Genomic DNA, 26943 nt, shown 5'->3' on the forward strand with positions numbered 1-26943 from the left:
TGCATTTTAGCATTTTTTATTTTAGTTTTGGCTACTGGCAGTACATAAAACGGAATATAACAATTTTTGTATCAAGAGCAAGTAATTTTGCTACCAACTATAAAGCTCTGCAAATTCAAAAGTATTTTGACTCCTAAAATAAAAACCGTTACAATGCTGTAACAGAAAAAGAATTGTGGCTACTTCAGCAAGCCACTGTACAGTTATCTTTTGTCTCCAAGTATTTCTTCTACCAGTAGTTGAGTTTGTCTGAAACAGAATCTGAGAAAGGTAGTCTCGCTTTTCATGTCTTACCATGAAACCATTAATTACAAGACCACCAGAAGAAAGCGAAGGGGAAACAGACCTTCAGAGACATCAGGCACACTATGAATGATTGCCCCAACAACTTGGGAAGAAGAAACAACTGGCTGTCTTAAGTATTTCACTTAAAACAGCAAGTGACATAAACTTGCCTTTTCTTATTAAAAACCAAACCAAAACATAGGAAAATACTTCCGCTAGATTTTGTAGATCGATAATTATCTGCCTAAGAATCAAACAGAATACCCTGATCAAGTATTTTAATAGAAACATGATATTTCAAAGAATAAGACATTGCTTAAAATAATTCCACAGGTAGTGACCCAACAGCATGGACAATCTGCTTTTGTTCCCATGCTAGAAAATACAGGAAAAAACTATCAAACCAACATGCAGAGAGAGAGCCACATACGCAACCAGTCTCCCTTTGCATGCATTTTTGATTTCACAGTTTTTCTTCAAGTATGGGTTCACAGTACTATTGCAGCTTACCAGACCCTACCAAGCTTACAGGTGAAAACACGGGATGTCCCAGAGCTGGCAAAGCAGACAGCATCTGAAGCATACTGTGTGCAAAACATTTAACAGAGAAAGACCAGACAAACAGCTTAAAACTGGATAAATGTTGCATTATCAGGGAAAAATAAAAACAACAACCAAACCAAAACCCCATGAAAACGAAACAGATTTGTGGCAACTAAGCACAGCATGGTACTTCACAAAGTACTCAATGACTTAAGTGTATAGTAACTTCGTTTTGCAAACTTACAACTGATTCACAAAATTCACCAAAATATGTAGAACTAAATCAGGCGCTGTGGAGTGTGGAGTGTTTTCTGACAATACTGTCACATTACTTTGTTTCTACACTTTCTTTTGAAAAAGCAAGACAAACTTAGAAGTGCATGTTTTTCCATCTAAGTTTTATATGTAAATATATGACAAAATAAGACTTAACCCTTGTGTGCACCTCAACATAGAAAAAGGTTCTCATTTTCACTTTTGTGCAGGTTAAGGAAGGTCAAATGAGTTGTACAAAACTTTGACAGTAGCTGCTTTTGAGAAGAAAACTGGAGCTCCCTAGCAAAGGCTACAATGCAGGATTTTACTTCACATTTGTATAAAGATCAGATATAAATCAACTCTCAAACAGTAGTTTCAGACAGGTAAACATTTCAGTTGCTTTGCAGGCTTGTATTTAATTAAGCCACGGAAATAGGGCTGGAATCACACGTTAGCTGTACAAATACTATTCACTTCTTCAAAGAAACATTAAAAAAACCCCCTAAACCTATCAAAGTCATAGCTGCACCTGAGCTTAAAGAAAAGTTGCAATTCTATCTGTTTGTTAGCTGTTCAGATAGCAATGTTTTATAACAGATCAGATTAGGAAATCTGATTGCTGGCTTTATCAGAAGTAGTAAAAACCAACTACGGTATATTACTGCTTACCCTCCCAGCCGCCACCTATGCAGCTGTACACTACAGCTGTTCTTATGTAATGCAAATGCAATACCAGACATGATATGTAGTACAAGTCCAGCCATGCTAAAAACCAGTCTCCTTTACTGTCAGTGTTAAGGAAAGCGACCTTGGCATAAAAAAAAAAAAAATAGAAAAGAGAAATGTAACTTATCAGAGTCACTTCTGAAGTAATACTGCTGACTCCACCTTGGAGCAAGACCTTAAAATACAGTTTGCATTGGTCCTGTCAGGCACAGATCACTTCAAAAACAAGAGGAGTGTGCTATCATATATATTTTATACTACAATCAACAGTTTCCAATGCCCTAAAAATTGTATGAAAATACTCATTAGGAATTCTAGAATCTCTTATGTGTTTGAATATAGGAAGCACTCGTAAAAATAACTCTTTGGGGTTTAACTCATTTAACAACATTGGCATTATTCAAGTTCCTTTGGCTACAGTAAAGCCAGAAAATAGCAGGACTGATCTGTGCTGGCCTACAAGAAAATCTTAAAAATTCTCTGCAAAAAGAGTTTAGGCAAACAATATAGAATAAAGAATATATGTCCCACAAGGTTAAATCATGCTTATTATATAAAATACAGCGTGCCTCTTAAAGAGACATTGCCTCTTATTTCTTTTCTTAAGACAAAATGCATGCTTGAATTAATTTGATACTTGCAGAGGCCAATGAAAACATCTGCAGTGAGCAGAGACAAAAAGAGGGCTGATGGACTCACAGCACAGACTTACACACCCATAAACACAGCAAAAAAAATACGAAGTTAACCTTGCAGGGATCTTTAGTGGGGATCCTTACATGCCACTGAGCAAGGTAACACTGACAGCTGCTTATTTCTACATGTAATACAAAGTTAAGAGCAGGGAGCCAATAAGCCATATAAAAAAAAATATCATCTAACACCTTATCAGGCTGGAAAAGTTTCAATGTCTATTTCTTATCCCTCATACAATGGGAAATTGAAAATCAGCTCAATATAAGAATTACTAAACAAAGCCAAAGTCATATGTGTATAATATATAAAATACTGACTGACTACATGTTAGGAGATATGCATCACAAGTTACCACAATGCATTTCCACATTAAACTCTAAAGCAAACTCCAAGTCACATGTTGAACAAAAGGCATCCTTTCTGGTATAACGCCATCGTAATCCAACTTCAGGTCTCCGTTAAGTCAAGGTATAATCTAAAATCAAGACAGAAAATACAACTGAAGATCAGCTATCTTCTTACAGTTAGACACCTGAAAGAACAGCATGCATTTTAAAAACCACAATGAAACAATGACTTCATCATGAGTTTGAGAATCACCCGTTTACCCAATTCCAAAGACTCCTTCCATGACTCTTGCCAGCATATATTGTACTGACTTTCTGGAAAATTTGGATACATAGACATACATATACACACAACCACACTAATGTTTAGCTCAGCTCCAAGCCATTTTACTTCACAAACAACAGTTAAACCTTAAAAATTAAGACTGAAACCTATGGAAACCCATCTTAAGAAGTTTTGGAAAAATGTTCACAATACCAACCACAACAATGAGCAGTTAAAGGAAAAACCCTTTCAGTGGCTATTTAAACATCTTACCATTTATACATGGTGTTCATGAACTGCACTGTTATCTCCGTCTCCACTTTGCATCTGTAGCTGCATCTGGGCCTTCATTCTCGCAATCATCTCCTGCATACGACGAAGCTGGAAAAGTAGCACAGAAGAATTCTGTGGCTTAGTCTCACCTCAGAATACGATTCTTTGCTGCCACCACATTATTAATTATTTATATTAAAGAGAGGACACATCTGCATTATCTTTATCTGTTAGGTAATAATCTCAGGTTCTGGTGTCTTCTACTGCTCTTTTCATCCTTCAGAAGGCTGGAAATTTACTGACTGAAATAAGCAGGCTTCATTACTGTAATCTGGGATGAGATTTTTGAGCATCCCTAAATGGGAGTCTCTGCTTCCTCTGAAGTTAAATAAAAATGATGGTGCTGAAGAGCTGAACACTTGTTACTAAAGCTTATCACCAGAAGAAAGGCAGTTTATGTATGTCCCTCCAAACTACACCTGGATCCACCATAAAAAAAATTGTCAGGATCACTTCCCAGCTCCCTTGCTAGTGAGGACCAGGTGGAATCACGTATTACAAGCAAACCATCCAAGGAGACATAAATGTAATTAGAAATAGCTGAAGCTCAATTTTAGAGCATTGCAATATTGCCAATTATGTAACTCAGCTACTAAGATTAAATTAGCTGTGTTGTGTGTACAATAGTCAAATCCTTTTAATGTACCCAACTTTGACAGGTAGGAAGTGAACCTCACTACTGAAATATTTTTGTGTTTTTGCCTTTGTGCACCTATACTGTAAACCCACACTAAACTTTTCAGCTTAACAGTGAAAAGTTAAACCTATGAGTTCTCAGCATGGATCTGCTCAAGCGAGTGCAGAGGAGGCCACAAAGATGCTCTGAGAGCTGGAGCACCTCTGCTACGGAGACAGGCTGGGAGAGCTGGGCTTGTTCAGCCTGGAGAAGACAAGGCTCTGGGGAGACCTTAGAGTAGCCTTTCAATACCCCTTTAAGGCGGTGGGGGAGGTGGGGTATAAGAAAGATGGGGACAGGCCCTATTCTTTTTATTAGGATCTGTAGCAACAGGAGAAGGGGTAATAATTTTAAACTAAAAGAGGGTAGATTCAGACTATACATAAGAGATTCTTTTACGAGGGTGGTGAATCGCTGAACCAGGTTGTTCAAAGAGGTGGTAGATGCCCTGTCCTTGGAAACATTCAAGGTCAGTTTGGATGGGGCTTTCAGCAACCCGATCTCCTTGAAGATGTCCCTGTTTAATGCAGGGGGAGTGGAACTGGATGAGCTTTAAAGGTCCCATTCAGCCCAAAGCATTCCATGATTCTAAGAAATGGTTACATTTTTTATATTCCTTGAAAAAATAACCCTTTTCATTTTTATTCCTGGGACTTGGGTAGCCATTAAGACCACTAATAGAAGACTGAACATCTGCTTGTTTGAAGACAGACCAAATAGTCCCATCTAATTCAGCCTTCTCTCCAATGCTGGCTATCAGCAAATGCATGGAAGAGCCCAAAACCCAGATGCGCACACCCAGTATTTCCCAAAATATGCTCTCAGACTCTAAAAGTCTGTCATTTCTGAACTTGCTAAACCAACAAATTCTACCTTTTTGTTTAGTGAGCAGATTTATGGAGAAACTATCTCAACAGTCTCTCAACACTCTTGAGCTTATGAGCATTCTTGTTATGCACAAAATTCCATGCTAATGAGTTCTACAATTTACAGACTATCTTAAAACTATCTTTCTATTTCAAATCAGCCACTTACCATACATCCTGCTATCTATGCTTACATAAGCCCCTTAGTAGATCCTTCCTCTTCCCCTCTGCCATCTACTTCCCAACAAGATCATTAACCTCATCTCCCCTTGTACAAGATGTGTTTCAGATCTCCACTTCAGCCTTTTTGTCTGCTTTTTGCCATTCTACTGTACTTTTTCTAGTCTTGGCTATATCCTTTTTGAGTTGGGGGACAACTGAAACAGTGTTGGAGGTATGCATTATGAATTTATCATTGTGGCAGAATGAGAACTCCTGTTTCACTCTTTATTCCTAGCAATCCCTACCACTGTTTCCTCCTTTGATGCAGAGCTGATCTGACTTCTTCCCAATCTGCAATTGCTAAATTTAGAACCTTTACTCTCATGTGAGAATGGTTCTCCTTCCCCATATAACATGCACTGCTGATCAATACAATGGAATCCAACATTTTATCAGATTACACTTGTTCCAGTAAATCAGTATTCTGAGACCCCTCCAGACCTCTTCACATTATTTTGGCACTGCACCTTGAATAACTTTGTATTAGCAAATTCTGCCTTTTCCTTTTCAAATTATCAATATTTATATATAGGTATTTTATATATATAATACTTATATATATATATGTAAACGGACATAAATCATTTGACCTAAAGTAGAGGCACAAGAACAAAAATTCCCCCATCACAAGAGTACAGAGTTCTGTCATCTTACTTCAGCTTCTTTTTCAAGCAGAATCTGGTCTTTATTTACTTCTTCATCTTCTATTTTCCTAAAAAAGATGAATATTCTTCAGTAACATGCATACATTATAGATTTTGTGCTTCCACAGAAGGCTTTTTTGATAAAATTGAGGCTCTTAAAACACAAACAAATTTTCATAGTACAATCAAAATTCACTAAAACATGTTCCCTACATAGCTAAAATTCATGGTTTTAAATTCTTTTTAACACATCAATTTATCCTTTACTCCTTCACAAAATTATACCCAGAAAAAATATAAACTTCAAAACTCATTCTAGCTATTACTAAAATATGACAGATCTTCACACGAAAGTATCAGTAAAAACTCTTTCTGAACAGTATTCAAGTACAGCAGTTCACTCAAGCTTACCATTATCCAAACTGATTGCAATTTGAATGCCACACAGAACAAATTCAGAACTCCTTCAAAGATTTATTTTTCCCTTTTTATTCTTCCCTTATTTTATTATTCCCTTATTTAATTCTTCCCTTTCATGGGCGAAATAAATCAATACAACAAAATGAAAATCTAAGTTCAAGGTAATGCTGGACAAATGTAACAAAAATATGGAAGCAGCAAGTAACAAGGGCTCTAAGAAACTCCGTAAACTTGACTACCTCCAGGCAGAACCTTCCTGCCATGCAATTCCATCCCATCTCTAACTTCATGGACCATGTTTGCTACCAAACATCTAAAGAATCATAACCAAAGCCATAAAAGTAACACAATCATTGTACATGTCTGGAATCCTTCCAATTAGAGGAATTTTCTATCCTCTGCTCCACTTAAGACTTTGAAATTTATTTATCTAGTATAGTCACTTTCATATTTTTCTTTTTTGCAAAGCCAAAAGATCTGTTGTGTGTAACACGTTGAAGTACAATACAAACACTGACTATTCCAGCTAAAATAAAGCAAATGCTTTCAATCAGTACCTCAGCAAACTCCTGCTTAATTGGGATGTTCCAGTTTTACATTAAGAAACAAAACATTTTAGGTACTATATTTTCAAGGTTTCCTACCACTTTGCTAACAGATTTCTCCTATCACACATTGCAATGGAGAAGATCTGCTGACATATCTAATCACACAAGTGCCATCAAAAGCACAAAGTGAACAACCTGATGCCTATCAGAAGCCTCTAAGAAGGCTGGGTTCACATTAGTGAATACAGCCAACAAGCACTAACTGCCAAGCACTGCCAGTGGGGTTTGAAATCAATTCACATGAAAACTACCCTCACTTATAGTAAACTTAACTACATTCTAGCACTATTTCAGAAATGTGAAAACAAAGACATATGGGCCACTGAACCAGACAAGATACAAACCCATGTTTTAGTTTCACAAGGAAAGATAGCTCAGCTCAATATCAAGTTGTCCAAAGTCCTTGGCAGAGGTAACTTTAAATCCTCTAAAAATTGGTAAATGTTTGTCCTGGGTTCAGCTGTAACAGTTACTTTTTTTCCTTCCTGGTGCAGTGCTGTGCTTTGGTTTTACTCTGGAACAACGCTGATAACACACCAATGTTTTAATTGTTGCTAAGTAATGCCTACTCTGATCAAAGACTTCTCACTCTCATGCTCTGCCAGTGAGGCCAAGAAGCCAGCAGGAAGCAGAGACAGGACACCTGACCCAAACTAGCCAAAGGGGTATTCCATACCACAGCACATCATGCCCAGTACATATATTGGGGGAGTCACCCAGAAGGCCCAGATCACTGCTTGGGTTGGGTATCTGTTGGTGGGTGGTGAGCATTTGTATTGTGCATCACTTGTGTTTACTGTTTTTTTTCCCCTTCCCTTTTTAGTTTTATATTCTCTCCCCTTGTAATAATAATCATGTCAAGGGAAATAACTAGTAGTAGTAGTTTTGTATTATACTTTAGTTGCTGAAGTGTTCTTATCTCAGCCTGTGGGGTTTATGTTCTTTTGATTCTCCTCCCCTTCCCACTGGGAGCTGGGGGGTGAAGAAGGTGGGGAGTGAACAAGCAGCTGCATGGTTCTGAGTTACTGGCTGGGCTTAAACCATGACAAAAACCATGACAACTTTATTTTAATTCTGGTTGACCTCAGGTTACATTACTTCTAAGATCTTTGTACATACCTGTTAGAAAATGGACATCAGAACTTGGCAAAATATATATTTTTTTGTTTGTTTTTTAGCTTGAACTTCAGAAGAGAGGATTTAAAATGGAGGGAGAAGAGCATGACATCTTGCCTGACAGGAAAACTGAACTTGTAGGCCAATGCTCCAGGCAGAGACAAATTCCTTTTCCTGAAAACTGACGGGGCATGTGACAAAACCTGTATCAACAGCTTGCTGGAAAAAGCTTTGCAAAATGTATCAAACCCACTGAAAAGTGCAATTATGAAACCCTCTAGTGGTTGAAATAAGAGATGCAACTAAAAAATCTGAACAGGGAAACAGCCGGTTTTCAACAAGAACTCAAACTCAGCTTTACAAATCTTGCTATTTTAGTTTTTTATTAAAACATATCCCCATAAAATATCTATGGGGTGTTCTGACTGCCTCTCTTACCAGGAAAGCTGTGCCCTGCCCACCACAGCTCAAAATAGGGTGGAAAGCCATTATCCTGTTAGTGCTATGCAAAGAAAACTATGTATGTGTACATTCTGTGATTCTGTGTTTAATAACTGCACATGATTGGAGTTTTTCTTCTTAAAGACACAGTCCAAATATTATAGTAGATAATTCTGAAAAAAATCCACCTCAATATCAGCATTAATCTAGCTTGCAGATAAAAAGACATTTATCCTAGACACCTGCCCTACATACTTACCTCAAACATTCCAGTCCAACTGTTTCAAGCCTTAAAACAAAGCAGAGCTCTAACTCTACCCTATTAATGCCACCACTGCCCCATTAGATTTATGTAATACTTTTTCTTACACCCACTGTAAGCTGGTCAATTGAACTTGGTGCTGACTGCTGCTATCAAACTGTCCATCATCTACCAAATCCTAGCAATGAAATGGTAGAAGAGATAGACCAAAAAATAAATTCAGAAGAGGAAGAAACAGCATGTAATTGAAAGATAACAACCTGCCGCCTCGTTTGAGCCTCTCAGAGCGGAAGTTCTCATAGTGAAGATCCTGGGTCACCTCCTGAAGATCTTGCATATGGGTGCTGGAAGAATAAAAATCATTAGAAGATAAAATATACCTGTGTCACATCAGCTTGTTTAATGAGCTCTCACATTCAGCACTGTATGGGGTCAAAGTGTTTGGCATGCACACCCATTTAACATGCTGATTTAAAATATAATTTAATTCCAGTTAGAATTAAACTTGGCTAGGGATGTGAAAGATAACAGGAAGGGATTCTATAGGTACAGTGCAAATAAAAGACAGACTAGGGACAACGTGGGCCCTCTCTGGAAGCTCTTGGGAGAACTGGCTACCCTGGATTTGGAGAAGGCTGAGGTTCTGAATGACTTCTTTGCCTCGGTCTTCACTGGCAAAGGCTCTGACCACACCACCCAAGTCTTGGAAGGCAGATGCAGGGACTGTGAGAATTAAGACCTTAGGCCCACTGTAGGAGAGGATCTGGTTCGAGACCATCTTAAGAACCTGAACGTGCATGAATCCATGGGACCTGATGGAATCCATCCGCGGGTCCTGAAGGAGCTGGTGAATGAAGTTGCTAAGCCACTGGCCATCGTATTTGAAAAATCATGGCAGTCAGGTGAAGTTCCCGACAACTGGAAAAAGGGAAATATAACCCCCATTTTCAAGAAGGGAAAAATGGAAGACCTGGGGAATTACAGAGCAGTCAGTCTCACCTCTGTGCCTGGCAAAATCTTGGAGCACGTTCTCCTGGAAGGCATGCTAAGGCACATGAAAAACAACAAGGTGCTTGGTGACAGCCAGCATGGCTTCACTGAGGGGAAATCCTGCCTGACCAATTTGGTGGCCTCCTATGAGGGGGCTACAGAACTGATGGATTGAGTGCGCCTTCAGCAAGTTTGTAGACGACTCCAAGCTGTGTGGTTCGGTTGATACTCTGGAGGGAAGGGATGCCATCCAGAGGGACCTTGACAGGCTTGAGAGGTGGGCTGATGCCAACCTTATGAAGTTCAACCATGCCAAGTGCAAGGTCGTACACCTGGGTCAGAGCAATCCCAGGCACAGCTACAGGTTGGGAAGAGAAGAGATTCAGAGCAGCCCTATCCTAGAGACTCCAGGAATCTTCTGACAGTTTCCCAGCACCACCTCCCCAGTGGAGGGACTAAGACATCTGAAGGTCCAGTGACCTGGCTCAGGTAATGCTGGGATGAGCTGTAGCAAAAGGAAAGATCTAGCAGGTTTTCTTCAGGATCTTAGACCAGGGTGTTATCTACAAAGCCTTCTTCAGCTGGAACACTGCCAGTTCCCATGAAGAAGCAGTCTTCTTTCACTGAACTGGCTAGTGGGACACAGCTGGAGAAAACGGAGCTGCTTATCTGCCATGCAGCAAAGAGAAGAGCAGAGAAGAGATTCAGAGCGGCCCTGCAGAGAAGGACTTGGGGGTGTTGGTTGATGAGAAAATGAACATGAGCCGGCAGTGTGCGCTCTCACAGCCCGGAAAGCCAACCATATCCTGGGCTGCATCAAAAGGAGCGTGACCAGCAGGTCAAAGGAGGTGATCCTGCCCCTCTACTCTGCTCTCATGAGACTTCACTTAGAGTATTGTGTGCAGTTCTGGTGTCCTCAACATAAAAAGGACATGGAATTGCTGGAACAAGTCCAGAGGAGGGCCACGAGGATGATCAGGGGACTGGAGCACCTCCCGTATGAAGACAGGCTGAGGAAGTTGGGGCTGTTCAGCCTGGAGAAGAGAAGGCTGCGTGGAGACCTCATAGCAGCCTTCCAGTATCTGAAGGGGGCCTATAGGGATGCTGGGGAGGGACTCTTCATTAGGGACTGTAGTGACAGGACAAGGGGTAATGGGTTAAAACTTAAACAGGGGAAGTTTAGACTGGATATAAGGAGGATGCTCTTTACTGTAAGGGTGGTGAGGCACTGGAATGGGTTGTCCAGGGAGGTTGTGAGTGCTCCATCCCTGGCAGTGTTCAAGGCCGGGCTGGATAGAGCCTTGGGTGACATGGTTTAGTGTGAGGTGTCCCTGCCCATGGCAGGGGTTTGGAACTAGATGATCTTGAGGTCCTTTCCAACCCTAACTATTCTATGATTCTAATTTAGGTCAAATAGATGCAATGAAAGACACAGAAAGAGACCACCTCAGACCCTGAGGCAGCACTGGTGTTAGCTGTTCTCCTGGGTGAGACATTCGATAAAGCAGTGCTAGGCAGGTGAAGCACAGTAGCAAAGCCTGAAAAACAATCAACTAGTGGACTTCTGAAGTCTCCTCCTTTTCAGATTGTACATACATATAAATACATTTAAATAAGCACAAGGAGTGAAGCAACCTATTTTATGTTCCAGGGGATCTGAATAGCAACACAATGCTCTGTTTGATGAAAGAATTAGACAAAAGATTATTTTTGCAGAATCACTAATTCAGAATGGAAAGAACCTATTGAACCTATGTGGTCCAATTCCTGCCTGGGCCTGGGCCAGCTAGGTCAAGTCTGCTCATGGCTTTCTCCAGAAAAATTCTGCATTTCTCTGAGGATTCCACAACCACTCCAAATGCCCAATACAGTGTTTAGTATCTTCTTAATGACTGTTTTTTAAACTACCACCTAATTGGAATTTTCTAACTTACATTAACATGGTCCTCAGCTTCAGGAAGTCATTATGTTCCGGATTTTCCACTTCAACTACACCCCAGGGGTAAAGTCGACCTCTAACTTTTTTACCTTTGGCTTCAATAAGTTGATTGGAACCCACTACACAAAATGGAATGCTGGCCTGAAAGCAAAAAATGCAAAAATTACTAATAACTAACCTGAACAAACAACTCAAGTTCTGCTCATCACTGCATATTACGGTAATAAGTTCTCAATGCTTTTAAATTTGAAGACACAGAGACACAGTGACTCACTCCAAGTCTCATTGCAGGTCACAGAATGTATCTTGTTCTAAAGCCACTTGAGCAGCCTGAAATGATCCAGTATATTACCCACATCTTAACTTTATGAAGCTTGTCATACCTTCAGGAGTCTGGTCTGCTCTTTAAAATCTTCATCCTCATCAGATTCAGCATCAGGCAGGTGATAAATCTTGATGCCATGCTCTTCTATTTCATCCAGAATCTGAGATTTATAATGTAAGAAACTGAGATGATACACATATAAAGCCATAGAATCACAGAACAGTTAGGGCTGGAAAGGACCTTAAGATCATCTAGTTCCAACCCCCCTGCCATGGGCAGGGACACCTCACACTAAACCAGTACCACCCAAGGCTCTGTCCAACCTGGCCTTGAACACTGCCAGGGATGGAGCATTCACAGCTTCCCTGGGCAAAAAGTCAATACTTTAAAATCTTAATGCAAAATTACTTAATTGGTAATACATAGTCTCTTGAGCAATGTGGGCCTATCTTGCTGATCTAAGTTACCTAGGAAGTATTAGGTTTTAAACACCATAATTTCTTCATGATATTCAATAACTACTTGCCACAGAGTTTCAGACAAACAATAGTGTTCAAATAAACACTGTCCTTTGTGGACTACACATAAGAAATTTTGCTTTTCTTAAGCATTTGCAATTGTTTGTTTGGGGGTTTTTTCTTATTATAAAGCATTGACTCAGTCATAATTGCTTTGAACAGCCTATAACTCCTTGCTCTTGCAGTCATGGAGTCAACCAGGTTGGAAAAGACCTTCAAGATCATCAGGTCAAACCATTCCACAGCACTGCCAAGGCCATCACTAAACCATACTGCTAAGGGCCTTATCTACATGGTTTGTGAACACTTCCCTCTAAATTACTATTCGGAGGAGGAGGGGTAGGAGTGCTTAAAAACCTAACTGAGCTACACACAACACAAACACTTTTTTCTGTCTTCATGACTGCCAAGAATGGCATCTGCAGCTGGAATCCCTTTGCCATAAATCCAAATTTTGCTCTTTAAAAAAATAAAATATTTCTGCAGAATTGTATCAAAATGCATATATCAAACTGAAGTATAGTTCTCCCATTTTTTGTTGCAAGCTTGGTCAGATAACTAGTAGGATTTTCAGAATAATTGGGGAAAAAAACCCCAAAAAACCCCCAAAAAAGGCAAAACAAAAAAACCCACCAAAAAAAAAAAACAACAAAAAAAAAACCCAGATAAATTTTAAATAGAACAGCTAAGACTGGATCAAGTCAAGACAGGAAAAGTGTGCCTTCTGGCAAATCAATTCTAACATTTCTTTCTAAATGTCATACTGTTACTAACTCACGATGGCTTGCTGCATTTTCCCCCTCCTCAGCAAATAGAGCATCAAGTCCTGCAGGACTGAATGTGTTAAGGGATCTTGTCTATGGAAGAAATATCTGCAATGTATTAAAAGAGGGTGACATAAGAGAAGAAAAACCCCCAGATCAGAAAAATCTCTGAAAATCCTATTTTTCAATCATTGGAAAGTAACATACATGACAGATGCAGATAACTCTGTTTGCTTTTTGTTTGGATTAAACAGGAAAGGGAGGAATTCTCATTAAAAAATGCATTTAAATATTTTCCCAAGGTTTCAAGATTCCTTCTAATGTAATTGGAAATGTAGCCAGTCTGCCATGTCACAGGCAACATTTTAAGGTCAATTTCTCAGTTGTCACAGACATAATAGAAGAATTTACAAGATACCAAACTACATATGAAATAATGTTTCCTTGGCTAGGACAGGTAAGGTTGCATGAGAACACCCCTCTCTTCAGCAACTGTGCTGCTGTAACCAAAGTACAGTATTTTTCTGCAAGCTAGAAGAATACTTACCCTTTTCTTTAGTCTTTCTCGCTCTTTCAGTGAAAGAGTATCAGCTTTTGCAATCACTGGTACAATATTTACTTTGTTGTGTATAGCCTTCATGAACTCAACATCCAGAGGCTTAAGGCTAAAATTAAGATATGGAAAAAGTTTAATATATTTTTAATCTAGACTACCAACTTATTTTCACACCAGCATAGAACTCTCTTTACACAGAAAGAAATAACACACCCAGTTAATTCAAAGAGTTCTGGTATTTCCTTAAGCAATGGCAATCTCATTTGCAAAAATTTAACTCAACAGGCACAAACCAAATACCCAAAATAAAATAATTTAGAAAATACAATCAGACAAACACTTACCCATGACCAAATGGTGAAATGAAATAGAAGCAGCAATGGACCCGGTTATCTATGATGTGTCTTCTGTTCAAACCACTCTCGTCATGCAGGTATCGCTCAAACTGCTCATCAATATAAGAGATTATGGTCTTGAAACTGGAAAACATATACGGATTTGAGAAATCAGGATCATTCTCAAACAATCATGTCAGTGGTATTTCAAAGGTAATATTAAACCAAACACATGCTGCTGCTGAACCAACCTGCTGCTGGACAAAAACTCATTTAGAGATGCTGTAAGACTGCATGAGTAGAAAAGCACATATCTTAAATGTTGCCTGAATTTTAGAATAACAAACTACTCTGCATATTTATATATATGTAAAGATAAAATATACAAATATATAACACACAACTCCCATAGCAAACTTCTCATGGGTTTAGATGTAATTTTGACTAGTATTAATAACACATGCTCAAGATAGTCTAAGCTTCTTGTTCCAAATTTATTTAAAATCATAAAATGGTTTGGGTTGCAAGAGACCTTTAAAAATCACTTAGTCCAATCCTGCCATGGACAGCAGCATCTTTCAGTATGTCAGGTTGTTCAAAACCCCATCCAACCTCACCATGAATACTTCCAATGACAGGGCATCCACAACTTCTCTGGGAAGCCTGTTCCAGTGTCTCACCACAACAACTGTAAAAAACTTTTTCCTTATGAGGATAAGGAGTTGGGGGTTTTGGTTGATGAGAAGCTCACCATGACCTGGCAGTGTGTGCCTGCAGCCCAGAAACCAACCATGTCCTGGGCTGCATCAAAAGGAGCGTGGCCAGCAGGTGGAGGGAGGGGATTCTCTCCCTCTATTCTGCACTCGTGAGACCCCTCCCTGCAGTCCTGTGTCCAGCTCTGGGGTCTCCAAAACAAGAGGGACGTGGAGCTGCTCAAGTGAGTCCAGAGGAGACACAAAGATGTTCCAAGGGCTGGAGCAGCTCTGCTACGGAGACAGGCTGAGAGAGCTGGGCTTGTTCAGCCTGGGGAAGAAAAGGCTCCACAGAGACTTTAGAGCAGCCTCCAGTGCCTAAAGAGGCCTATAGGAAATCTGGAAAGAGACCTTTTACAAGGACCTGTAGGAAGAGACCTGGGGGAATGGCTTTAAACTGATAGAGGGGAGATTTAAATTAGACATTAGGAAAAAATTCTTCCCTGTGAGGATCAAGTCCTTTAGCGTGTTCAAGCTCCTCAGGTGGTCTCAAACCTGATCCTCTCATGATAGGACAACTTAATTTTTAAGTCTCTGCCTTGAGCTTCAGGGGTTTAAGAGATGTGGGAAGAGGCACTACCTCTCATCTTATTTCTCAGTATTTACTATAATGTAAATTTCTTAAAAAACAAACAAACAACAACAACAACAAAAACAAAACGACAAAAAAAACACCAAAAAAAAAAAACCAAACCAAAAAACACAACCCAAACAATCAAACCCAAAGATGACAAAAAAGTTCTTAAAAATGAAGCACAGAATCTGAGAACACTCAAACATGGATAAGATCTAAAGGTGAATTTTTACTTGCACTAAATACTAGATGAATTACTTCCCCAAAGTGTTGTTTAACTTCTTGTGCCTGGTGGTTCCACTGCTTTCTGACTATAGAAAAAGTCAAGGTCACTGTTCACATAAAACTCTTCCAAACTTAAGAAAGTTAATTATGGCAAAAAAGAATTGTGTCACAAAATGTATTTTGAGCTGTGTAGAAGTTATTGATGCCTTATGATATGCATCTGAATTAACTTGTAACATTGAAATTCAGCATTTCACATAACACACCAAAGGTAAGATAACAACAGTATAATCGCTTTGAACCACCTCTGGAATGGACGTGTTTAAAAGAGCTACGGTTGACACTGGGGACATCCTACTTTGAGTTGCCTATCATTATTATTGATATTATTGATATTGATATTATTGATATTATTGCCACTGCTTACATGTACATCAGTATATACTCTGTGTACATACCAGTCTCGACAATTGATAGCATCCCCATACCCTGGTGTATCTACAACAGTCAGACGTAGCTTCACACCCCTCTCTTCAATTTCAACTGTTGAGGCTTCAATCTGCACAGTGCGCTCAATCTTCTCTAAAAGACAATGAAGTTGATCTTTCAGAACAGAATTTGTAAGACACTGTCATTTTGAGATAAACTCAAACGACCAATTTGCAGATTCAACTCTATAAAGATTATTCCACATATTATCTCCTAAGACCTGATAACTTAAAGACTCACTATTAAAGGTCTTCAGATTTTGTTAGAAGATATAGGAGATTTCATACTGGTTTTAAATATAACAGAAACTAATGCAAAAGGGACTGAGAAAAAAAAAAAACCAAACAGTAGGTAATCAGCAATCTGGAGAACAATACTAAATTATACATAATGGATCTTTTTTTCCTAAGGTTGAAAGTGATAAGTTATCATCAGCTAACATTATAAATTATTAAAGCAAGTCATTCAACAGGTAGCAAAGAGGGGGGAAATAATAGCCTTTTCCTCTATTTTCTTACACTATTCTCTTTCACTAGATTATTGTACACCTTGTTTAACAGAATAAAAAAGAGATGGGACTGAAGAAGAAAAGGAGGTGAAGTTCACATTCACTACATATCAACCCAAATCCAAGAATCAAGTTGCAATTCCAAGCAGGCATCAACAATGCATACGTTTAGAATTGCAACAGAAAGAAAATTTCAGATTGTTTCTTACTGTGACACCATGACTTTTTTTTTTCCTAAGCAAAAGAAGGGATTAAGTTTCCCATATGAATACATCTGAGCACTAAACAAAGACCCCATATACATCCTGGGTACAGAGGGAACCAACTCCATAAGGTATCAGGAAACACATTAGAAATTATTACAGCTAGGAGTGACTACCAGCTGTTACTAAAATCCAAAGATAAAGCCATTAAACTCCAAAAATCATTGACAACAGATAAACTCGAACGAAAGTGTGTTTACCAGCAGCTCCTGGGATTATCCTTTCTGGGTAGAGATCTGTCAAGAAGAGGCTATTTATTAATGTAGATTTCCCCAATCCAGATTCACCTGTAATTCAATATAAAAATAAATTCAACATATTTACATAAATAATTTCAACCATATCCAGACAGTATCATCTAACTATACATTTTTTCATGTTAAATATAAATATTTTAATTTAAAAATTTACACCTTATAATTTTGTATTAGAATAGTTTGCACAAAAAGGTTGAATAACCATTTTTACATCTCAGCTTTATAATACACTTTCTCAGAGCTTTCACTGATGATTTTTAATTAAATGTTAGTACAGTTCTGCTCAATTTCGACTTCAAATTTCCCCATTGCATGTCTCCTGATTTGTTAAGGCATGCTTTTCTGCTATCACTCCAGGATGTGAAAAAACACAAGGGGAAGCTGGATCCTGCCTAGGCTATATCATCAATTCAAATAACAAAAAAGGCACTTCTGAACTTCTGCACAGCCAGCCCTCAAAAAGCATGACTTATTTCTGCTTTTTATGCTAATATGGCAAACAAGGACCCAAGGTAAGAAGAATATGACATGGCCACTAAGCATACACACAGAGCAATTTTTTTCACTGATAAAACTGGGGATTACCACACTATACCAGAAATATATTTTTGTTACAGGGCTACAGACTGAGCCATAAAGAGTTCAAAAGCCACCTAATTAGTTAAAGATCAAGATCTTCATCAGAACAGATGTTCATGGCATAGAAAAGACTGGCAGTACTGAATTCACTGAACAAATCCTTTTCCTAGAATTTTATTTCAGGTGTTGATAGAGGCAATTAAAAATATATATATATGTTAAAAATGATGGGCTACACGACCCCTCTGAGTAACTGTATTGGGATTGCTCAGCAGGGGGTTGGTAGTGGGGGGGCACAGGGGTGACTTCTGTGAGAAGCTGTTAGAAGCTTCTCCCATGTCTCATAGAGCCAATGCCAGCTGGCTCCAAGTAGGACTCACTATTGACCAAAGCTGAGACCAGTCACAGTGGTAGCACCTCTGAGATAACATATTTAAGAGGAAATAATTACTACACAGGAGCAATTGCAGCTGGAGAGAGAAGTGCAAATATGTGAGAAACAGCCCAGCAGACACCAAGGTCAATGAGGAAGGAAGGACAGGAGGTGCTCCAGACACCAGAGCAGATTCTCCTGCAGCCCACGGTGCAGACCACGGTGAGGCAGGCTCTGCCCCTGCAAACCCAAAGAGGTCCACAGTGGAGCAGGTATAACAGCCATGCCTGGGCACCCTTTTCTCGTAGTTGTCCTAAAATTTCCAATCCAAGGCTGAGCTGGAAACTTATCTCCAATCTTTGCTTCACAACCCGATGACCCTCTGCCTCCTGCAAGCCCTTTATCTCGTTTTGGACCTGGGTTTCCTGGAAACACAAGTCCTGGGATGCCTGTGTCACTTGTTGGTAGTTAAATCGTATTTCCATCACTTTGGGGTACTTTTCTCTCTCCTCCTTGACAGAACCACAGCACAACTCAATGCATTTCAGAAGTGCAGACTCAGAGGCATCTCCTGCCACTGCTCTCTCAAGAATTGGTATATTTTCCTGGTTGGCCTGAAACACGGCATGGGAGCACAGACCTGCAATTCTGGACAAAGCAGTCCAAGTAGCTGAGCTCCTGTCAAAGGAAGCACCACTCTGGTTCTCTGTAGCATCAACCTCATGAATTTGATTGTCAAACCACATGTGTGCAACAGTGTCTGTCACTGGGGTTGGAGTGGCTGCAGTGTCTGTTGTCAAGGTTGGTATAGCTGCTGTGCTTGGGGGTTGAGTAGCTGCATTGGCTATTGCTTTGCTTTGCCATCAGATCAAGAGACACCTTTTTCCAAAGACACTCTGTAGGCATAGGCCAAGTCCCTGCAGCCAATGGAGGACCCCACACTGAAGTAGGTTTGCTGGGAGGCCTTGTGACTGCACAGGGGACCCACACTGGAACAGCCTGTTCCTGAAGGACTCACCCTGTGGAAAGGGCCCACACTGGAGCAGCTCGTGAAGAACTGTAGTCCATGGAAAGGACTCTCATTAGAGAAGTTAATGAAAAACTGTCTCCTGTGGGAGGGACCCCATGCTGGAGCAGGGGAGGAAGGAGTGCAAACAATGTGTGACCCATTTCCTGTCCCCCTGCACCACTGTGGGGGAGGAAGTAGAGAAAATCACTAGTAAAGTTGAGCCCAGGAAAAAGGGAGGGGTATGGGGAGGGGAAAGACATTTTTAAGATCTGGTCTTATTTCCCATTACCCTGCTTTGAATTAATTGATAAATTAAACTGATTTCTCCAAATCAAGTCTGTTTTGCCAACAGTGGTAACTGGAGAGTGATCTCTCCCTGTCCTTATCTTGACCCAAGGGCCTTTAACTATATTTTCTCCCCACTGTCCAGCTGAGGAGGAGTGATAGAACAGCTTCAGTGAGCACCTAGCATGAAGCCAGGGTTAACTCACCACAGTAGCACACTATTCTGCCATAGGAGTCTAACAGATAACTGAGCAAGAGTTAAAAAAAGAGATGAAATTATTTTTAAAATAAAGATTTTACTAGGATCTGCCAGGTTTTAATCCTTTATAGAATGCATCTCTCAAGACTGGATTTTGCTGTGCAGCCTTCTCCAGTGAGAGAGACAAAGTAACAGCCAAATGGCATCATTTCAGCAAAACCCACAAAAGTATGATTTTAACCAGTGGCACGTTCCATACTTCCAGTCTGGGTAAATATTACATGTAAAACAAATCAGTTTTCATAGACACTGTCAAGGATTATACTGGCCACAATAGTTAAGAGTTTAGTGACTCCCAAGAGAAATGACTATTTAGATGAAGTCATAGCTTAATAATGAGAATGAACATGAAACTGTTAAATACAAGTGGTTAGGATTTCTTTGGAAGCAACACAGCTAAGCAGCCAAGTTGTTATAAGTTCCAGCTCACATTATCACAAACAATAAACAATAGCATAAAAAATGCTAAGAATAAAAAGTTTTGATTAAGACTCTGTCAGTGCAGACAGCTTTTAAAGAAACATTCTCCTGCTCAGAAACTAAGAAGCATGGCAACTTAATGAAGAATAATAGTTCAATACAGACATTGTGATACAGCCCATGAGAGCATACTTCAACCCCATGCATACTTCAAGAGAAAGAATTCACATTCCAAACTGTTGAAATAATCAACATTCTACAGCACGGTTTATCCTACATTGCCTGCCTCCCTCTGCTAGTGTATCTTAAAATATCACTCCTAATTTTCAATGAAACTACATTTTTACAAGTTTTCTTCCTGTAGTTTTCATTTATCCCTTAGAATATTGGCAAATTTTACTAAGACACGGGTGCAGTTAACTGCCTTTCTGTTACTCTGACACCATGCCGTTTCCCCCCTATTTTCTATTTTACAAGAGGCTAGAAAAAACTATTTGCTTTCTACCATTTCACACAGCTTTCTGAAAGAACTGTTTTACTTAGCACTATTTGGAAATTAGGTTTAGCTACAGCAGAGAAAGCAGGTCTTTTGTTTCTCAGAACTGTCAATTTTTAGAATCACTGAACAGTAAATTCTGGAGAGTTATATTAGATACTGTAATTTGAAACATCTGCTTATAGTCTGGCTTTGCACTTAGATTTTTTATAAGATATCCATTATGATAGCCTAAGTAAATCTAATGAAAGATACCATAAAGTTCTAGAAGACAAAAATAAGGGACAGCTCTGTGCAACACTGAACTACAAGAAACAGAAACAGGATAAAAGCAATGCCAGGACTCTCATTTGGCAAAACTAATGAAAGGTTTGAAGACAGACTCTTTCTGTAACTACTGGAATTCAGAACAATTAAGAACTTAAACACCTCCTATCATGTACTGCCTCACTTCTCATTTCCACTGTGATCTCTCTTGGACAAATCTAACATGCAAATGGGAATTACTTCTAATTACACCAGGAAATAAAGAACCTGATTTTATTACAGTATACTTTTTTGCAAAAGCCTATTTTAAAGGGGAGAATTACAGAATTCAAACACCAAAACCCAGAAGCTACAGCTCCCAAGCACCATGATCAGGAAAGATACAGAAGATGCCTAAGTCTGATTTGGGATCTTACTTCATTTGCAAAAATTACACTGACTTCTCGAAGGACCAACATATTTCTGAAGACACACTAAATTTTTCTTTCCTTTCTACATACCAACACAGAAACTCAGTGAAATATAAAAGAGAATTAAACTTTGAAGTACAACTGCTAAAAGAAAATCAAGATCAATTTAAAAAGTAACAGCTCCCATTAAAACCAACCAATCCAATTCTTATTCTTCTCTTAGAATAGTATTTAGAAGGGGTGGGAAGACCGCAGCTCTAATTCTTCCAAACTGCAGAAGCATAAACGTTTTTTATTAGAATAGTCTCCTTAATACTATTTTCTTAATCAAAACATGCAAACATTTCATTCAAGTGCAAAACCAGTCTTAAACTGTATTTTAAATAGAATGCTTGAATTCTGTAAGACAGGAGATAAGGAAGGAAGCAGTGATCACTGGAGTGAGAAACAGATTTTTTTCACTTCACCCACAAACTTATTAGTGTATTCAGTTTGTGATGTGAACAACTGCTGCATGAATTCATAAACCTATAAAAGAAAGTAAAATGCTACAGTATAGAAGAGCTTTCTAATGCAAGCTGGAGACTTATAATAGTGGAAGTAACATCCATTTTAATTCCAAATTCCCTCTGAGGAAGTACTAATTTGGAGAAAGGCTATAAAATGTTTCCTTACCAACCACCATAAGAGTAAATTCAAACCCCTTTTTCACAGACTTTCGGTGAACCTGATTGGGCAGGTTTGCAAATCCAACATAGCCAGGGGTTTCTGGATTGGTAAACTGAGCAGGCTGCTGCTAAAAATAAAATAAATAAGACAATAATAAGCAACCACTCAAGACGTACTTGTTTGTATAACTGCTTTCCTCAGTTATTTCAAATGGCTTTAAGCTACATAACACGCAGAGAGAAAACTACACAGAGAAAAATACTGCTCAGCATTTTTGCAATTTAATACAGAGCAACTGCATTCACCTAGAGTTAAAAAGCTTCATTTATTCAGCTATCCAGCCAAGATCACTTGAAGAAGAAAAAATTCGGAGCATTTATTTATCGAAGTATGAAGTGTATTCACTAATCACACACTTTCTAGACAGTGTCTTCACACATTTAAAATAAAAAAATCTTGTGTCCAACGTTTATGGCCCTAAATAAAAAGATGACCATTTCTAATTAGTTTTTAACACATCCAAATGAAAAGCCTAAATGACTACTGAAGTGACAGACATCTGCTGGAAGTTCTCTTTAGAGATCTCTTTTGGGGGGGAACAGAATTTACACAATAGTGTTTGAAATGCCCACAACTACAAACACTGCAGAGAAATCCTTAGATCTGCTGGTTTCCCTCTTCAGACACATTACCCCGAGTATCTTTTATCGATTCACTCCAATAAGGTAACATGGATGTTTTATCCATTATACCAAGTGCAGGGAGCCAAAAATTAAATGTATCCCAGCGTGTCAATAATACATTAAGTTACCACATTGTTTATGAAGGATTTTTCTGTAAGATCAGTTGACCATATTAGTAAATGAAGAAATTAAATCTCAGAACATCCTGTTCTTAATGATTCCTGCTCAAAACACAGTAGCAGAATGGAAGTTTCAATGAAAATGCACCAGGGAGCTTGTATGCAACTCCATAACCAAAATTAAATTCTTCCAAGAACATTAGTTAACTGCAGAGGTTTACACTTCTAGGAAACTACTTTAATGTATGCTTTACACCACTCAAGTTTTCAACACTATGTGATATAATATTATGTGAATTCTCTCAAATTTATGACCCATAAATTTAGCATACACATTATCATCAAACACAACGCAAGTTACACATTCTGCCCTTGCAGATTAACATTTAAAAGCATATGCCTGTTTCACATTGTTACACTGGAAGACAGAAATGCTATTCTTACCTTGGACATTTTTATGGAAGGTCAGGAACAAATCTGGAAAAAAGTAATGTTTTCCAGCTTACTAAGAATCATACAAAAAATAAACCCCAAAAAACCCTACAAACAACAGAAATCAGAAAACAGTATAATATCCACTGTTGCACATTAAATGAAAAAAGCATTCTTGACTGGCTGTCCAGATTTTGAAACAGTGTCAACTGCTCCACAGAGTACCAGTACTTGACTCTTCAGTGCTAGCGCAGAGCACAATTTTCAGCAACCATCACTCCTATTAACAACAATAAATTCAAGCAACATGAATATGGGGTGCTAAAGGCACCAAATACATGACGAGCCATTTTGAAGCCTTCAGAGGCGAAGTTCACATCCTTTCCGGAAACTAACCAAACCAACCAGACTGCTAAAGACATCTCACTATTTACAGGAAACATATCTTTCAAAGCTATGAACCCCCCCCAAAAAACAACTAAGGTCTATTATTCTTTCCTTTTAAGCCTCCTTCCCCTCAGCATTTCCTTTCGTGCTTGAGTGTCTGTAAAGAGCTGACAGCTTCAAAATGAAGCATTTTCTCCTCTTCTTTCATCTGGATGTTTGCAAACTCAGTCACTTTAACTTCTGTTGCCAAGATAAGATTTTCACATGCAGCTGCATCACTTTGAAATACAAAGCAGACAGGCGAAAAAAAAAATCAAAAAATCATTTAACACCTCTATGACAAAGACCCATCAACACACTTGTATCTCATTAACTTACAGGAGTTCAAGAGATCATGTAATTTACCACGGTAATATAAAAATGTCAGCATATGCTGTATCTTCAAGTGATGAGTGCTCCAAGACCCCTTTCTAGAGCCCCCCTTGGCTTGCCCTCTTAAAGGTACCTGTTCCCACTCACAAAGCCTACATATCACAGCCACCTCTTATCTAGCTAGCTCACTCCCACTTCCATTCTACGGTTTTATAAAATGATCACCATCTGATTCTTTCTGTCTTCCAAGCAGATTTGTCAGTGAATTTAGCTTCAGGTGAAATGCCAATACACTGCTTCAATGCACAGCACCCTCCAGTCTGCCCCTCCCATCAAAAAGCCATCTTCAGGTCAAAGCAAACTGCCCAATGTCAGATGGACAGAAACTCGGTCTTTTTTGTGCTAAGTAGAAGGCAAAGTTGTTTTCAAACTGATAATGATTTCTGGCAGCTATCACATTTGCTTCTCAAAGCTACTGTGTGTGTATATATATATATATATATGCAAGTGCAAACTAATTCAGGTTTATGAAGATGCAACTTTTCAGCTCACTATGATTACTTCACTGTTAACAGTTACCAAGCTGGTTTCCCTCTCCACTCCCAAGTTAAGAGGTCAGTTCTGAGGAAGGCTTTTTGATAGGAGAGACAGACTAAAGGTGCTGAACACTGAAGCAATTTGCTGTCATTTCACTTGAAGCTGAACTTGCTAACAAAAATCTGGCATCCTGAATATACACATGGAATAAAAACTGAATAACATACTTATCAAGTGACATTTCATGCTGAAAATCCACTATCTGCAGTGTCTGTATTTCAGTCAATAAGCAGCTCTATGACCAGCAGAGTAAGTCTTCAACTACAGAGGAGGTTATCTGCGAGTCTTTTATCAGCATGTAAGACTGCTTTAATAGCAACTCTTCCTTCCAAGAGTGTTTCCTGCCGAGTGATGTCACTGACTCCTACTTAACCATTCTCCATGAGAGATCTTCAATGCCAAACAAAACTAGATCCTGCTAGAACACAGAAGGACATTCTTTTAATTCACGAGGCTTGTCTGTCACCCAACTATTTCTTAGAGGCAGGCCAAGAGCAAAGTTTCTCACAGCTACCAAGAAACAGAAGAGAGCTATTTATGCAGATGGCTGCAGTTACATTAGGTTTTAGCATATAGATCAAGCACAGAAATCTTTCACAGATCTTTCCCACAGCATTCCCCTGAGGGCAGCGGCTGAGTGCTCCCACATAAGCAGGAGCACGCAGTCCAGATTTTCCTCTGGAGCTGGTCCATCATGTTCCCTACCCCCCGGTTTTAACAACCCGGATGGAGTTTGGGTTTTGGGTTTGGCTTGTTTCCTTCAGGCGAAGGTCTTCAGATGCGCTTCGTGCAAACGGCCCTGAAGTGAGTATCTCACCCATTCTGAAAAGAGGCCCTCCCCGTTTCGCGGCTGCCTCACGCCCTCAGGCGACGCCACCCCTTCACCCCGCCACCCTCTCCTTCTCCTTCCCCTTCCCCTTCTCCCCGCCGCCCCTTGCCCTCACCGTCTCGCCCCGGCAGCCGATCCACCGCGCACCGCCAGCGTCCACAACCGCAGCTCCCGCGCGCGCGCGCCGTTGGGGGGTAAGTGGGAGGAGCGCGGCGCCTCCGCCCCGCCCCTCAGGCCCCGCCCCAGGGGCTGTGCCGGGAAAGGCGCGCATGCGCCCTGCCCGTTGCCATAGCAACCCGCCGGCCAAGGGTACGTGGGGGAGGGACCACCCGTATGTTGGTAGGTCACGCAGAGCCCTCTTCTTTACCAAGATGGCGGCCGGACCCTCGGCGTCGTACCCAGCATAGGCTTCGCTGCGGGCCCACTAGAGGTAAAGCCGGTCACAGCGCCCAGCGGCGCCGACCGCGCGGGAGGGCGGCATAGGGTGGGGAGCGCCTCAGGTAAGGGAGGAGGAGGGCGCGGCCCAGCTGGGCGGCCGAGCGGGTTCTGCCGCCTCCAACAAGATGGCGGCAGCAGAGAGACGGGCTCCCCGGGCAGAACGTCTAGCGAGCGCCCGGCTCCGCTCTATGGTCTCGGCCTTTCCGATTGGCGACGGGTGGGCCACGTGCCGCCGGCTGCCCTGCCTCTCGTTCCACGCTTCTCCCCTTCGGGACGGGCGGGGGAGCTGCTCGGAGGAGCTCCGCCGCCGCCGCTCCCTCGGACAGCGGCTGCTCCGCGCCGCGCCGGGGAGCGGACAAAAGACATGAGTCATGCCCCGCTTCCACTCCCGGCGGCGGCCGCGGGTCAGCCCGCGGTGTTCCCGGGCTGCCCCCGAGGGGGCCGGGCTGAGGAGGGCTTGCATGCCTCCAGCCGTGACACGGATGAGGTCGTCTTCCGCAGCTCCGCCGCCGTGTCAGCGTGATGGCAGGTTCTGGCCTGGGGCCTGGCCGGCCTCTTGGACTGTTAGAGTTCGAGCTTGAGTGTAATAGTCTCATTTTGCACTGGTGGTGGGTGAGGTTATGGTCATGGGCTGTTGTGGAGAAAGGTTTCTGTCTCACCTATGATTTTCAATGAAGACAGACCGGGAGAGCTGGGCTTCTTCAGCCTGGAGAAGAGAAGGCTCTGGGGATACCTTAGAGCAGCTTTCAATATCTGAAGGGGCTGTGAAGAAACCCCGGGGTGGGGGAGGGAGGGAGGGAGGGGATGGGCGATGACACTTTTTACAAGGACATGTAGTGACAGGATGAATGGGAATGGCTTTGAGCTGACAGAGGGGAGATTTAGATTAGACATGAAGGTAGAAATTCTTCCCTGTGAGGGTGGTGAGGCCCTGGCACAGGGTGCCCAGAGGAGCTGTGGCTGCCCCATCCCTGGCAGTGTTCAAGGCCAGGTTGGATGGGGCTTGGAGCAACCTGGTCTGGTGGAAGGTGTCCCTGCCCGTGGCAGGGGGTTGGAACTGGGTGAGCTTTAAGGTCCTTTTCAACCCAAACCATTATTTGATTCTTCAGGCAGAGC

The 26943-nt window shown here is 40.7% G+C and overlaps 2 protein-coding genes across 5 annotated transcripts in view; one reads left to right on the plus strand and one right to left on the minus strand.

The window, feature by feature from the left end:
- On the minus strand, positions 1-25628 carry SEPTIN2 (septin 2). Of its 4 annotated transcripts, none has more exons than XM_065673818.1 (14): positions 25505-25628; positions 24728-24975; positions 23217-23249; positions 21977-22094; positions 17147-17233; positions 16145-16268; positions 14145-14279; positions 13792-13909; positions 12021-12122; positions 11633-11778; positions 8969-9052; positions 5872-5929; positions 3394-3501; positions 1-2983 (listed from the first exon to the last, which is right to left on the minus strand). In XM_065673818.1, exons 3-13 carry the CDS (start codon positions 23223-23225, stop codon positions 3397-3399), a joined length of 1086 nt encoding a protein of 361 aa, XP_065529890.1. In that variant the 5' UTR covers positions 23226-23249; positions 24728-24975; positions 25505-25628; the 3' UTR covers positions 1-2983; positions 3394-3396. The 4 variants fall into 4 exon arrangements, with proteins under 4 accessions (XP_065529890.1, XP_065529888.1, XP_065529889.1 ...); XM_065673816.1 differs by having other exon boundaries at positions 21977-22097; XM_065673817.1 differs by lacking the exon at positions 24728-24975.
- A 77-nt stretch (positions 25629-25705) lies between these two features.
- HDLBP (high density lipoprotein binding protein) overlaps positions 25706-26943 on the plus strand; it is a 41029-nt gene continuing 39791 nt past the window's right edge. Inside the window, exon 1 of the mRNA XM_065673814.1 lies at positions 25706-25819. The gene's annotated coding sequence lies outside the window, so the exon portion shown is untranslated. The remainder of the gene's footprint in view (positions 25820-26943) is intronic.

Source organism: Lathamus discolor, chromosome 3 (assembly GCF_037157495.1).
Source record: "Lathamus discolor isolate bLatDis1 chromosome 3, bLatDis1.hap1, whole genome shotgun sequence".
Lineage (NCBI taxonomy): Eukaryota > Metazoa > Chordata > Aves > Psittaciformes > Psittacidae > Lathamus > Lathamus discolor.

Coding starts and splice junctions, on each gene's coding strand:
- SEPTIN2 (XM_065673815.1), bottom strand. Junction 14,280..16,144: donor GCTATCAATTGTCGAGACTG/GTATGTACACAG, acceptor TATGTTTTCCAG/TTTCAAGACCATAATCTCTT. Junction 12,123..13,791: donor GAGAAAGACTAAAGAAAAGG/GTAAGTATTCTT, acceptor TATAAATCTCAG/ATTCTGGATGAAATAGAAGA.